The sequence below is a fragment of the Phoca vitulina genome, unplaced genomic scaffold (genome assembly GCF_004348235.1).
Source record: "Phoca vitulina isolate PV1807 unplaced genomic scaffold, GSC_HSeal_1.0 scaffold47, whole genome shotgun sequence".
NCBI classification, from domain to species: Eukaryota; Metazoa; Chordata; class Mammalia; order Carnivora; family Phocidae; genus Phoca; species Phoca vitulina.
The window spans coordinates 7,850,015-7,864,174 of NW_022589750.1; the positions used below are offsets into that span (position 1 = coordinate 7,850,015).

The 14,160-nt window shown below is 52.8% G+C and overlaps 1 protein-coding gene across 1 annotated transcript in view; it reads left to right on the forward strand.

The window, feature by feature from the left end:
• LOC116649196 (protoheme IX farnesyltransferase, mitochondrial) overlaps positions 1 to 11,825 on the forward strand; it is a 125,810-nt gene extending 113,985 nt beyond the window's left edge. The window contains exon 7 of the mRNA XM_032431753.1: positions 9,955 to 11,825. Coding sequence (XP_032287644.1) covers positions 9,955 to 10,361 — 407 coding nt within the window. The 3' untranslated portion in view covers positions 10,362 to 11,825. The remainder of the gene's footprint in view (positions 1 to 9,954) is intronic.
• The last annotated feature ends 2,335 nt before the right edge of the window (positions 11,826 to 14,160 follow it).

A 14,160-nucleotide genomic window follows, 5' to 3' on the forward strand; every position in this document is an offset into this window, starting at 1 on the left:
AGTTTTGTCACCTTCTAGAACTGTACCATCCATTAGGATACCCACTAGCCACATGTGGCTATTTAAGTTTCAGTGTCAACTAAATAAATTTAAACACCGAGTTCTTCAGTCCCAGGAGCTGTATTTCAGCTGCTCACGGCCACACACGGCCAGGAGCTGCCATACTGGTGGCACAGAGAAGAGCGTTTCCATCCTTGCGGAAAGTTCATTTGTCAGTTCTGCCGAGAAGGACTCATCGATGTCCTTATGAACCTGTGTGTCCCATCTTCCTCGTGAGTTCGTGCTTTAAATGCTAGGGCATCGAAGGAGACTGCACCTGTGGTCTCCACAAATTCTAAAGCAGTGGTTATCGAATTTGAGTGCACCTCAGAATCACCTGGCAGGCTTGCTAAAACCCAGGTTCCTGGGCCTGAGAACTTGCATTTCTAGCAAGCTTGCCAGGTGATGCCAATGCCCCTGGTCCAGGGACCACTTTAAGAACCACCAACCTGAAAAGACAGAACGGGAGAGAGCTCTGGCTGTCAGGATATCTTGGAAATACCTCAGGATTTGGGCAGAGGGAGTGGGTAGATGGCATGATTTGAGACGCACACACCCATAGAGATTAGGTCTCTCCTCTGGGTTCTTATCTCAGGGGACATGCTTGCTTTGAAAGCGAGCGCCCTGCTGAGCAAAAAAGTGGCCCCACACGTTTCCCTTCCGTGGTATCTCCAAATCGTTTTGTCTTTGACCCTCGGAAGAGTGATCACTTTGGAGAAGCATATGAATAGAAAAGTCTTTGGAGTACTCCACTGAACCGCAGTGATAGGAAGGAAGAGAGGAGGGTGGAGGAGAGGCAGGGAGACCACCCACTCAGCTCATCAGCCTGCTTCCTGGTGCAGGTATCAGTGAGGACCTACTGTGTGCTGGGCACTGAGGAATTCGGACTTGATTGAAAGGCACTAAAGACCCCTTGGCGGTTTAAGCAGGAGAGCAGCTGGGCCCGGAGTTGGGGTTTTATCCAACAGTGGGCCGTAGGTGGGTTCTCTGTGGTGTTGGAAAGCAGTACTTTGCTGGGCCCTCCTTGGTCCTCCCAAGCCTGTGTGCCTTCTGTCTCCTCCTGCCCCCTCTCCAGTAGGCCTCTACCTGTCCTAGGCCTGGCCTGCACCTTCCTGCCTTCCCTAGTCACATTTCACCCCTCAAGTATTTAGTGAAGCATCCATCAGCTCCTCCTTTCCAAGAGCACCTTGTGAACGCCTGTGAACCTCCAGGTGGGCGTGGATGCGGGGTGTGTGTGTGAAAGGGGGCCGACTCCACTGAGTGCCGTCCATGCCTTTGGTCCCTCAGTCACCCTGACCATGGGAACCTCCATAAAGGCCCCTTCCTGGGCCCGGAAGGTGGTCGGCAAGATTGGAGAGGAACAGCCCAAGGTGGATGGGCGGTGGAAAACCCTACAGCCTCCAGACCCATCTAGTTGAGAAGAAAGATAAAAAACAAGTGGCCCTAGAAAATGATTTGCATCCCAGACGGCTTGCGGAGTAAGGAAATGTTAATGTTCCAAAGTACTTTTCCCCCTTCTCAGCGTCTAGATCATTTTGTGGTTTCTGTGGTGGCTACAAGGCCAATTAAGACCTCCAGAGGGTCTGAGCCCTGAAGAGAGAGATTATACTGCCTTCCGTCCTCCAGTCAAGACCGAAAACCTAAAATAAGCATAAGGACATCCCATGGGGTTCTGATCCCCCCCCCATAACTACTTTGTTGTTTCTTCACCAGACAGTGAAAAAGCCTTTCTTTTTTTTTTTTTTTTAAGACTTATTTATTTGAGAGAGAGAGAGCACAAGCAGGGGGAGGGGCTGAGGCAGAGGGAGAAGCAGGCTCCCCGCTGACCAGGGAGCCCAGTGCGGGGCTCGATCCCAGGACGCTGGGATCATGACCCGAGCCGAAGGCAGACGCTTAACCCACTGAGCCACCCAGGCTCCTTTCTCATTGTTCTAGCTGCCCCCCTGGGCGGCGTGGGTGCAGAGCGAGTGTGCCTGCCCTGCCCCATAGGTACCCCAACACTTGGACAGGGAGGCTGGATTTGGGGTGGGAGGGGAGCCAAGCGGATCACCGGATAGAAACCGGGAAAGCCAAACCAATGTGAGTTCTTGAGATCTGCTCTTTTGCCGCTGATGCTCTTCTAGCTGGAAAGCGCTAGCTTTGCACAAACAGCGCGCGGTGGGGTTTTTGTCCCCAGCGGGGCTGTGTTGTCACATGCTGGGCCCTAGCTCAGAAAGCCCCGTTTGCGGCCAGTCGGCCATAATGGTAATCACCATAATGGGACTGTACCTGTGTCCATTTCTCTCCGAGACGCGGGGTTAGGCCTTTTCTCCCACCTGCCTAATTACTTTGCCTTCTTTTTTTTTAAGCTGAACCGCTATTAGCAGAAAACATTAAAAATGCTTACCAGCAAAAATAAAAAACCCAGGAAGGCCAACCAGGAGGGCTGCTTTCTGGCCCCCGGTGTGGCCAGGACAACAGGGGGAGAAGTGACCTGCATGGACCCGGGGAAGGGGTCGCTTTGGGGCGGGGGCGCCGCAGATAAAGTGCAGGGAGCAGACAGCCCAGCTCCCAGCGGGCCTGGAGCCACACGCATTAGGCTTCTCAACAGTGTTTACCTCCAGGGACGACTTTCGTTTATCTTGGAGGCTTTGGGGTAAAGTACTTCCCCTCCTCCCTGCCAAAGCCACCTCTCTCAATCTCTCTCTCTCCCTCCACCGCCCCCATGGCTTTAAAAAGGCTCTGATTCTATTTGGTCATTTTCCCCCAATCTGACCCAATCCCAGGTTTTGGGAGTTTGTGGAATGGGCCAGGGTGACCGGCTTGTAGAGTTGATGTGTAAATTGCCTTGCGTTTGTAATTCAAATGTTGTTGTGTGGTAAACATTAATTATGTCAGCCAACATTCAGTTACAAATGAGGACTCAGCCGTGGGCCCTTATCGGGAAGTGACATTTGGCAGATGGATGGTTTTAGTAACAAAAAAAGAGAAGGAGGTTTTTTTTTTTAGCCTCAGCTGGTAAACTACAAAATGTTAAATACTGTTTCACTATATTTACCTCCTTTATTCCAAGATGAGAAGAGAGAATAGAACAGAGGGAATGTTCCATTCACTCGCTCATTCAACAAATATTTATCGAGGCCTTCCTAAGTACCTGGCTCTGTTGAACCCAAGCACTTTCAAAGAGTTCCTTAAGAACACTGGTTCAGTTTGAAATGAAACTTGAAAGTGAGTGTCTGTGTTCATTTTGTGTGAGATTTTTTTTTCCCTAACTAGCCTCAGAGGGTCGCATTAATTAAGACAAATGACATTTTTAAAGACAGGGTGAACAAGGAACATTTTCATGGGAATATTAGCAAACCAAACAATATTAGAGCCCTATGCTCTTCGTAGACAAAACCCACAAAAGGCTGAGAAAGAACGTACTAGAAGTATGTTGCTAGACCCAAGACTGGGTATAATTGGAGGCCACCTTTGGTACGACCAAGGAAGTGCGCTCCGCGAAGTTGACCAGTTGATCAGGGCTTTTAGGGAGCCCAGCCGGTGCCTTCCTGAGGGAAATGATAATGCCAGGTAGACACGGTGCCTGGCCCCAGATGCACGTTTAGTCAGTACTGTTCAGGGAACAGATTAGTATTGGGATAAGAAAGACGGAAATGCCCTCAGATGTGAGCTGGGGGAGTACAGAACATTGGGATTTCTTAGAGAACCTGCAGATGCCCCAAACTAAACTTCCCTGTAGGGAAATGATTAAAAAAAGAAGAAGAGGGGAGCAGTTTTTTTTCAGAGTCAGAGCTCTGTGCTTCCTTTATCCCTGTCTCCCTTCTGATAGAAGCCTCAGGTGACTCTGTGGGGACAGGTGACTCTGCAGGGGACGGGGACGGTGGGCGGTGCGCAATACGGTGAGGGAGAGAGGGAGCCTGTGCCCTGCTCACTGGGCCTCTTCGTCATTCCTGAGTCACTTCCAGAGAATTCTCCCAGGGCAAGCTGTCACTGCCTACTCCGGTCCCTATTTTCAGAGGACCCGCAGTCTTGCCTTTTGTCAGTGCGCAGTTGATCAACTGGCCCCCACACCCTCTTCCCTTTATGCCCAGCGCCATCGAAGTCTATTACACAGTGGAAGCCGACCTGTTTCACAAGCTCCTTTGTGTTCACCCTCAAAGGGAAAGCTTCGGAATCTGTGACCATGAAGCTTTGGGTTTGGCTCTGCTCCCCAGCCAGCCCCCAGTTTACATAACCACGTACCCCTGAGAGCACAAATACAACCAGCCTGGGAACAGACCAGCTACCAAGGGCCACATTTAGAGGGAGCCTATTGTACAGGGAAGGCAGGCCTCCCCAGCCCCGCACCAAGGTTCACTGGAGCTGTTCCTTTGTCTTTTCCAAGGCCATGGGTGGGCAGTGAATGACAATGAATGGGTTTGGGGTCGAGGCGGGAAGGGGTTGAATGTGAGCCCACCGGGCAGCAGAAGAAGCAAGCTGAAACCACTGAACCCCGTTTCAAAAGGAATTTTGTTTTCGGAGAGCACACACGGGGACTCAGAGCTCCAACTTGAAGATGTCTGTCTCCATCCTCTTGGGAAACCATGTGGTTGGCAATTGCCTCTGGTTGGTTTGCCAACAAAATGATGGATGGACGCTGTGGACAGGTGTTTCTCAACCCGAGCAGAGGCGGCAGTGGTTGAGGTTCCCCCCCCCCCCCCCCCCCCCCGGTCCGTATGGTGTAAAAATGATTGATAGATGTTTTGAGAGGGTTTAAAAACGCATGTATTTGCAAAGGGCCGCTAGGAAGACATTGGTTAGCCTTGCCCCACCTAGCCTTACACATCACTTACACACACCTCTCTAAGGCTGACTTAGGTCTTCCTCCTCTGTGTCCCCCACACTCTATCCACCTAAGGTGATCTTCAGAGGCCGTCCTCCCGTTTTGTGTTGTCTCCCTCCCTGGCCAGACTCCAGCTGAGGGCCTTGAGAACACACTGCACCTATCGTCACATCGTGGGTACCAGAAATAGGCCCAGGAACAGCAGACTGCTCGGGGGTGGGGGCGGGAGGGTGGGGAAGGCTGAGCGCAGGCCTTTGAGTCAGTAAACTGTGAGTGCTCTGTGTTTACCCCACAAGGAAGGTGGGTTCCACCACAGCCCCCGGATTAATCCAAGTCTTCCTGTTCCGGTTCACCTTATCTTGATGAAGAGAGCAATTTGTTTTACATCTTTTGTACGAGCAAGTAGAACCGTGTGGGGGTGGTGGTTTTCTGATTACAATCCATTAAGGCTAAGCTGTGATTTCTAAAGCTCTTTCATTTGTGACATGAGCCAAACCCACACCCAATTTCCTCTCGCATAGAAAGCAGCATGCTACTCTTATGAAAATGATTTTTTTAATTATGTTATTTTAAGCAGAAGCATAACCGAAAATGCATATTGAGCAAAACAGAATACTCCAGTTGGCACACAAAAAAGCGGGCTTTTGAGAAAGGCGAGCAAGAGCCCACATTGGGGCCTGGATCATTTTAACTGTTTCCAGCCTGGTTTCCCGGCCGACTTTGCTTTTCCTCAGCTCTTTAAATACAACGGCAGAAGGGCTACTGGGCCCTGGCTTACCCGATTCCCCTCCCCCGGTTCTGAGTCTTCTCTTGCCAGGACACGTCTCAGCCTTGTCCACCCCGCCCCCCCATGCCCCGGTTGTCATCCCTGAGGCCCATAATCTGTTCAGACCCTTCGGGTGTGAGGCTGGTCCCGAACAGTGAGCGGTTGCTCCCCGTTATCTCATGCTCAAGACCTCAAAAGTGCCCCAAGGCCCCAAGAATCTAACAGCGCCCCCTCTTTACTGGTCCTTTATGATCTCCTTTCCCATCAGCACACAAAGGAGAAGTCCAACCTTCTTCTGTCCTTTCCCCCTTTCCACAGTACTCACTGTGGAGACAGAGACTGTTTGTGCCAAATGGAAACAAACTTTTTTTAAAGGTCCCAGGACCCCCGATAAACAGGCAAATGCAGTTTCTCCTTCCAGCAAGCCCCGTCTCTACCCAGCAACATTGACATTTGAATGGGTGCCCAGCGGTCCGCTGTTACCAGTCGATGTGGGAGCAGCATCCTTCTATTTTTTTTTTTAATTTTTATTTTTTTTTATTTTTTGGTGGGGGGCAACATCCTCCTAAAAGAAGGTGCTGGTATATGTGAATATCCCTGGGTGGGCCCATTAAGGAATCTTTCCATCTGTAAGAGGAGAGTGATGTCACCCACTGGAAGGTGGTTGTGAGCATGAGTGTACATATAATTCCTGCACCCAAGGCCTGGCATGTGACTGCCACAAGGCATTTAACTGGGATGTCTTGCAGGCACCTCAAACTCAAAATAGCCCCAAATAGAGCTCTTTGTGCTTCCACCGTGAACACACTCACCTGTGTGTGTCCCCCGTGTTCCCCACCTGAGTACGAGGATCGGTGTCTGCCACCCCCATGACACCTGATCCAGCCTATAGATGCCCGCGTGGCCCAGTGGTAAGCTTTCCACTTAGTTGGGGCATGGTGCCAGCCTTTGGGAAGGCCTTCCCTGAGCCGTGAGCCTCCAGCCACCCCATCGTGTGGCCCTGTTCTGACTGTAAACAGCACTCATCACTGTCACAAGTGCTCCTGTCTGTCTCTCCCTCCAGACCTGCAGCAGGGCCCGGTCTTTCTCCCCACCGCCCGTTAGCATCTGGAATGGCACCTGGCACATGGCAGACGCCCTCCATCTATTCACCAAGGGAATGGAGTCCACGAACAGTGGCTGCTTCCATTATTACCGCGAAAATTGGAGTTATGTTTACATGAACTAAAATATATATGTATCAGGTTATTTATAGACTGGGTTAAAATGGATTGGAGGGATTTGGCAGCAACCCTACCGAAACAGGGACGCGCGCATCGAGTCTTGGTTATTTTGTAATTTTGGAAGGCTGTAAAGGAAACGACAGACTTACGGAACCCACGAGACCCTGTCACTGGATCGGAAACCTGGCCCAGTCCTCCGAGTCTGCGCCCACACGAGTTCTCCTTGTAATGCCACAACTGTCCGATGCAATGAATTCAGAAATGGGCGCGTGTCTGCCCCGAACAATATGGGTAAAAGTCTCCATTCTGTCTGGGAGGGGACGAGAAAGCCTGCCCCCATTGTAGCCGCACAGCCCATGCTGTAGAGGAATACAGATCAGAGATTAAAGGAGAGGCTCGGTCCCTCTGATCCTCCTCGGCGTGGGCACCACAGGGCCCCTGCAGGACCTTGGAAGCCCCAGCTTGGTTTTCTGCACGATTCTGAATTATTTAAACTGCCTTCTCGCCTGCTGAGTTCTGTTTTCGCAGTAGTGCGCCCCCCTCCCCTTCTCTGGACATTCCCACAGACAAGGGGCTTAAAAGATGCTCATTACCTGCAATAGGACCGTGGTTACAGATTTTCAATCTCTGTGCCAGCTGGGCCAGGGTAGATGACACAGTGGGTTAGTGAGCCCTCAGGTCCCTGACCAGGGACCCCCAGGAGGCACTTGGGTGTCAGGAGCAAGGCATCGAGGCAGAGCATCGCAGAAGAGGGAGGAAGGGGGGAGGGGAGGCAGAATCCTAGTAGTTGGCCCTGTCGGTTCACAAATCAGTGCTGGAAAACAGCAACCTCGGGTGGCTTTTAGTAAAGCCTTTCTTTGTACACGTGGGCTCCCGCCGATGCGTGTGAGGACCCTCTACTGCGGTGGCATCGAGCACTTTCTATATTCTACTCCAGAGATGCAGAGGAAAATGAATGTTCCCTTCAGGAATTTGCATTCAAGCAGAAAACACAGGAGCACGTAATGATGGGACACCGGGGTTTACCCAGTGGTAGACGCAGGTCTGAGTAGCTTCCAGACACACATCCTGGCTCAGACCCCTCTTCACGATTCCCTGGTTGCCATCTGGATGTCCCAAAGGCGTGTCAGGCCGAACACACTCAAGGTCACACTCATGCGCTGTCCTTCCTGTCTCCCCTGTTTGTCATCTCAAGGAATGGCATCTCCACGGGGCCCCTCTTGATACCTCCCTCTCCCTCCCCTCCTTATTTCACACTCACTCCCTGTCATGTGGCCTCCAGAAGGCCTCTCAGGTCCGTCCTCTTTCCACCCCATTGTCATCACCTTGATCCCAGCCCTTGTCGCCTCTCATCTCGGCCTCTGGTTGGGCCTCCCCTACCTGCTCGGGGCCCCTCCAGTGTATACTTTCACAGATTGGTCAAGTGACACTACTGCCCTTTCCTCACGCCCCACCCCCCAACACGTGTGTGTGCCCATGTGCACACACTCACACAGCCTTAAACACGTCACCATCTCTCCATGGCTCCCTGTTGCATTTAGGATCGAACCAGGACTTACTTAGCACAGTCTGCAGACTTGGGGACCCCACCCACCCTTCCAGCCACACTCGCTTCCTTTTTTGATTTTGATACATTTTTTAAAAATTATGATTCAGGCCAACTGACCTTTTTTTCTTTCGATTGACAGTTCTATGAATCCTAACACATGTTCTCATCTCCTTTTAATACCCTGGCTACACTGTGCATCTTCCTGCCCCTTCATGACGACCTCTCCCTCTGCCAGCCCCCAGGAGACCAGGTCACTCATCCTGCAGAGCTCAGCTCCGACGTCCCTTCCTCAGAGACGGCTCCTCTGCCCGCCTCAACTGGGTCTTGTTCTGTGTCCTCATGGCACAAACTTTTCCTGCACAGCTGCTGAGTGGTGATATAGATTCGCTAGTGCGGCTCTTGATCTAATGCCCCCGGTGGTGAACCCCCCCCTACCCCAGGAGGGGCACGTGTGGATTTGTGCTTGCCATCCTACCCCCAGTGCCCGGCACAGTGCTCGCCACTTAGTAGTAGGTGCTCAGCAAACACTTCCATGCATGAGTAAATGGGCAGGGAGGTGCTCAGCAAACACTTCGTGCATGAGTAAATGGGCAAGGTGTCGCCTGCATGGGAATGAGCAGCCCTGCAGTCAGGACTTGGGGGTGGTGGCTTAATGTGGTAGGGGAGCTGGTCTCCACATCAGACAGGCTTGTTCTGAATCCCTCCTTTACCTCTTTTTGTAGAATTTAACCTCCTCTGAGCTGTGTTGGCTCACTTAATGAGCATAAAACCTAACAGACTGTGGGCAGGATTAAATGAGCTAAACTGCATGAAAGTCTCTGTCTTAGTAGGTGCTCCAGAGTGGCAGCCTGCATCCCGTCCTCGTGGGTGAGGGGAGGCCCTGCGCCAGAGCGGCTAAATGCTGCCCGAGATCCTAATACATCCTCCTCAAAAACCTGCAAGGCCACAGACAAGTTCTCGTTCTGCTCAGGGACCGTGTCCCCTTCTGCCGCTCCGTTTACTGAACACGTGCTGTTTTGGTACCTCCTGCTTGCCCTGTGGTGCAGGCTCGGTGGAATGTGCCGGACCCCTGCCCTGGAAGCGCTGGGAGTCCACCGCGGAACAGTCAGGGTGCTGAGCGTGGGCCCCGAGCTACCTTCAGTAGGCCTTGGGAGCAGGGAGCTGCCCGCCACCCTGGGGAAGGACCTTGTCCGGGAGGCCAGGCCGGCTTGGGACGTGGCCCTGCGCCTCCCCCCAAGCGCCTCGCTCGCAAGGGGAGCCGAAGCCCTCCCACGGAGGTGCCCCCGGCCGCTTCTGGGGTTGTCGCCCTGCGGTGCGCACCGCGTGGACGGGAGCCCCAGGTGCTCAGTGTCCTGGGGAGGGGGGAGGTGGTGCGAAAGCTGGGGGGTCCTGGAGGCTCGTCTCCGGCGCCAGGCTGACCCGGACAAGCAGAGGCGAGAACAGAGACTGGCAGGGGATCTGGGAGCCGCGGGAGTGCGGAGGGAGCTCCGCGGGGCCGGAAAGGATGCTTCTGTGCCTCTCTGACCACAGCCTCTCTCTGCTTACTCCCTTTTCCCCCGCAACCTGCATGCAGGAGCCTTTCTCCTGGGAGGGATCCTCTACTCGTGGCAGTTCCCCCATTTCAACGCCCTGAGCTGGGGCCTCCGCGAAGACTACTCCCGCGGCGGCTACTGCATGATGTCGGTCACGCACCCGGCCCTGTGCCGGCGCGTCGCCCTGCGCCACTGCCTGGCCTTGATCGGACTGGCGGCGGCGGCGCCCGTCCTCCAGGTCACCACGTGGACCTTCCCCGTCATCTCCCTCCCCATCAACCTGTACATTTCCTACCTCGGCTTCCGGTTCTACGCGGACGCGGACCGGAAGAGCTCCCGGAAGCTGTTCTTCTGCAGCCTGTGGCACCTGCCCCTGCTCCTGCTGCTCATGCTCACCTGCAAGCGGCCCCCGGCTGCGCGCGGTGCGGGGGGAGAGCCTCGGACTTGAAATCCCCGGGGGCGCGTGGGGAAAAAAAGACAAAACCAAAAAACGCGTACAGGGAGACGCACATTGTTTTTTTCTTTTCCCTTTGCGGTGAGACAATATTTTGGTAATTCTGGAGCTCCAGAATGGGAAATTGCTGGGTTTTAGTACAAGATCGTAAAATGATTTGGTGCTCAGTGATCGCCCGACGATTTTTTTTTTTTGAATGATAACGTCCAAAATGCTCCCCAAATAAGAAATAGGTTGGCTCAGGTGATGAATACAAAGAGAATCTTTTTCTCTTGAGGAGTCTTTATATATTTCTTCCTCCAACACCTCTGTTGTTTTTCTTCTTCCTCCTGTGGATGTACAAGTGCACCTCTTCCTTTTCTGGCCACAGACGCGCACACACACACTCCCCACCTGGCCAGACGCAGGGAGCACTGGGACTCTGTCTGTGGTCCTGTCCTCAGGTCCCTGGAGGGCCACGTCGGAGGCCATGCGCGCTGCCCGCCCTCCCTGTGAATGAGCCAGGGGCCCCGGCTCCAGCTTTTTCTCACATATATTCTCAGCCACATATTCCCCCAAACAATAATAGAATACCAAGGATGCACTGCTGCCCGACTTTCGAAGGGAGAATTCCAAACGGTTGCCTAGGGGATCTCGGGCAGGACTGCCAGCCCCCGGCCCACCCCCATTACGTATCCGCATTTCAACAACTCCAAGGAATCAAAGGCATCTTTATAGTTCACTTGAAATACAGGAGGTGTCTGGAGCGTTTACTTCTGGAAGGGTGGTGCTAGACTTCACACCCGCGGTCCATCTGCCTCTGACCCGTTACTGTCCCCCTCCGGCCACTGCTGCCCACCAGGCAGGGAAAGCCCAAAAAAGGTGAGCCGGCCTAACCAGCCACATAGCTCACATTCTTGTCCCTTTGGTGAAAAACACAATTCTCTCCAGGTACCTTCTGAATTCAGAAATCAGCCCCCATACGTCCAATGGCTGTAAGAGCCAGAGGCTTGGGCTGGACTCCTGGTGGGGGTGCATCCGGTTCTGGGAGTTGTTCGAGTTAACCTGTAGCCAGGTGTGGCCTCAGTCACCTGTGGTTCCTCCCATCCGTCCTTCACCTACGCCACTAGTCTGCTGTCGAACCCCACTTGCCGGAAGGCCTTGATGCTTAACAGGATGTTTGCATTACTCCATCTCCAGGGCACTGTACTGCCCCGTAGGAGCTCATTTCGGGGAGTTTAAGCAACAATCAGACGGTCCTGCAATGTGCCTGTTCTCAGAAATTTCTAAAGCGACTGCAGATAGCATCCGACCCCTGTTTCTACTTATCTGCAATATTACCTCTTGGCTGTATCCAGGTTCTTGACTGTGGGGAACATGGCATAGGAATATCTGCAAAGAACATTGACACCTTGTTGCAGCCTTCAAATTTGTAAAATGCCTCCATTCTCTTTTCCCGCCCCAATAAACCGGTATGTAAGAACAGAAGCGTGTGCGAGGTTCTTTCTTTAATCACCTTGTATGGAGTTTGCACCAGTCCTGGCAGACTTGCTAACGCTTGACTCACTTTTATGAGCTAGCAGACGATTAGAACGCAGTCAGCATTTCTGTGTCAAGGTGGTGGAAGTGAACCCACTGGATTTTTTTATTATTATTATTTTAGTGGGAGAGAGGGAAAGAGCAGGAGGAGGGGCAGAGGGAGAGAATCCCAAGCAGACTCCCGGCCCAGCATGGAGCCCGATGTGGGGCTCGATCTCAAGATGCTGAGATCATGACCTGAGCCGAAATCAAGAGTCAGATGCTTAACCGACTGAGGCACCCAGGCGCCCCCACACTTGATTTTGAATACCTGTCCACTCCAAAGAATAATAAGCTTAATGATTATTAAGAAGAAGAAGGGCCATGACCCACCCACCCTCACCCTCCCCTTCAGTTTGGAATCCCCCAGTCTCTCCCTTCTTCCTTCAAAACCACCACAGAAATCATCCTCAGGGCCTCCTAGGCCTGTCATTCTCCTGCTCGGAAAATACCAACGGCTTGCGTACCATCCCCACCAGGCAAATGAATTTCGAGCTTCTCAACACTCAGACCGAGTTTTCTCTCCGGGGATCTTCGATGTGAAGCCACCTCGAGGATTTCCCGCCATGCCTCACACCTCCCTGAGGACACCCTGTTCTCAGATAAACCCCCCCCCCCCCCACCTCCCCAAACCCCTGTCCCATAGGTCCCAGTGTGGAACGTGGATTTCAAGCTCCAGTGACTGCCCCCCACCCCGCTGCCGTCCCCCAGGCCCCAGGATGTTGCTCACTCACCCGGAGGCCTGGGGCACCTCATTTCTTCACACCTGACCTTGACCACCTTTCCTAAGGACACCGTGCTCCTCATCAGCATTACCCAGGTGAGTGAAGCCTGTTCTTTAATGGGGTGTCTTTGGGAAGTCTTGCCTATACAACAGCTCTGTTGGGGTGTCACTTAGGACATGCATGCAGTATGGCCTCATGGGACCCAAAGTTAAGTAAAAAATTTTTAAAATCTCTGTGTTTGCTTCCCCTGGTACTTCCCAAGCCTACTCTTCCCAAGTGCAGGACCCTCCTCCCCGGGGATCGCCTCCCACCCCGCCCCTGAATTAGTGGTCAGGAGCACAGCCTGGGACATGCTCTCTGGACTAATCAGTTTTCATCCGGGTGCTTCAGGCCACTTGGCTGCAAGCACAGGACTAGGCCCCCAGGGGCCCTGATGGGGTAGGGGCCACACGGGCGGCGGGAGGGGCTTGAGATAGGAAACAGGGTTCCACTGGGAGGCTGATTATTCTAGAACACAGCAAACGAATGAAAGGGAAAAAGGACACGTCCGGCCACTTCATTATTATATTTTTTTAAAAGCATGCTTCTTAGCACAGTATTCCTTCTGACCCTGGGGAAACTGTACCAGCCTCCTTTAATTTCAGGAAAGCTACTCTATCAGTTATAAGGATAAAACCACATTTCACCGATGGTTCTGTCTCTGGAAGCCCGGGGAATGCTTTGCCTGCTCCCAGGATCCACTTTTGTCCTTTCAAACATACAAACGGGCTCCATAGAAACACCTTTCGATACATGCGCTTTGAGCACCCCATTCGCCCGTTCTGGAAGAGAAAAGGCAAAACTGCCGAGAGCCGTGCTTGGCTCTGAATCTCCCTCCGCTAGTTCACCCTGGTTTCTCCCCACCCCGCCGTCATCCTCCCCTCCTATCTGCTGTGCTAGGAAAACAGCGGGGACCCAGCACTTCTCTGCCAGGTGGCGATCCTGGGAGCAGAGCAAAGCTTTTCCTGCTTGCTGCCCCTGGTGTGACAGGAGTCTCACTCCTCTGTTTCTGCTGGAGCTGGGGTCCCTGAGACCCACCTCTCGCCGACTCCCTGATGCGCCCCAGTTGATAGGATATTTGTAACTGACCGCAGGAGGGTCCCTTCTAAGGACATGCTCATGTTCCAAGAGAACAGCTCGTTTGACTTGAATGGAGATCGGGATGTTGCCTTGGTTCTTCCTTTGGAATTTGAGGCCCGCTAGGGATGACCCACAAGGTTCTGCTTCTCCCGGGAGCACATTCTCTCCTTCTGGTCAAGTTAGTGGTGTCAAGCAACCAGGCGTCTAAGGCAAGAGGAAGATAAACAGGGTCCAGCCATCGGGATGGACACTCGGAAGGCTGCCTTTGGAGTCTTTCCCATCAGCTGCAAACTGTAGGTACTTTCCTATCCGCTAATCTGCCTAGAGTAGAGGTAAGCAGGACCAATACACTTGCTTAGTCTTTGTTGGAAACTCAAATATATTAGTTTCCC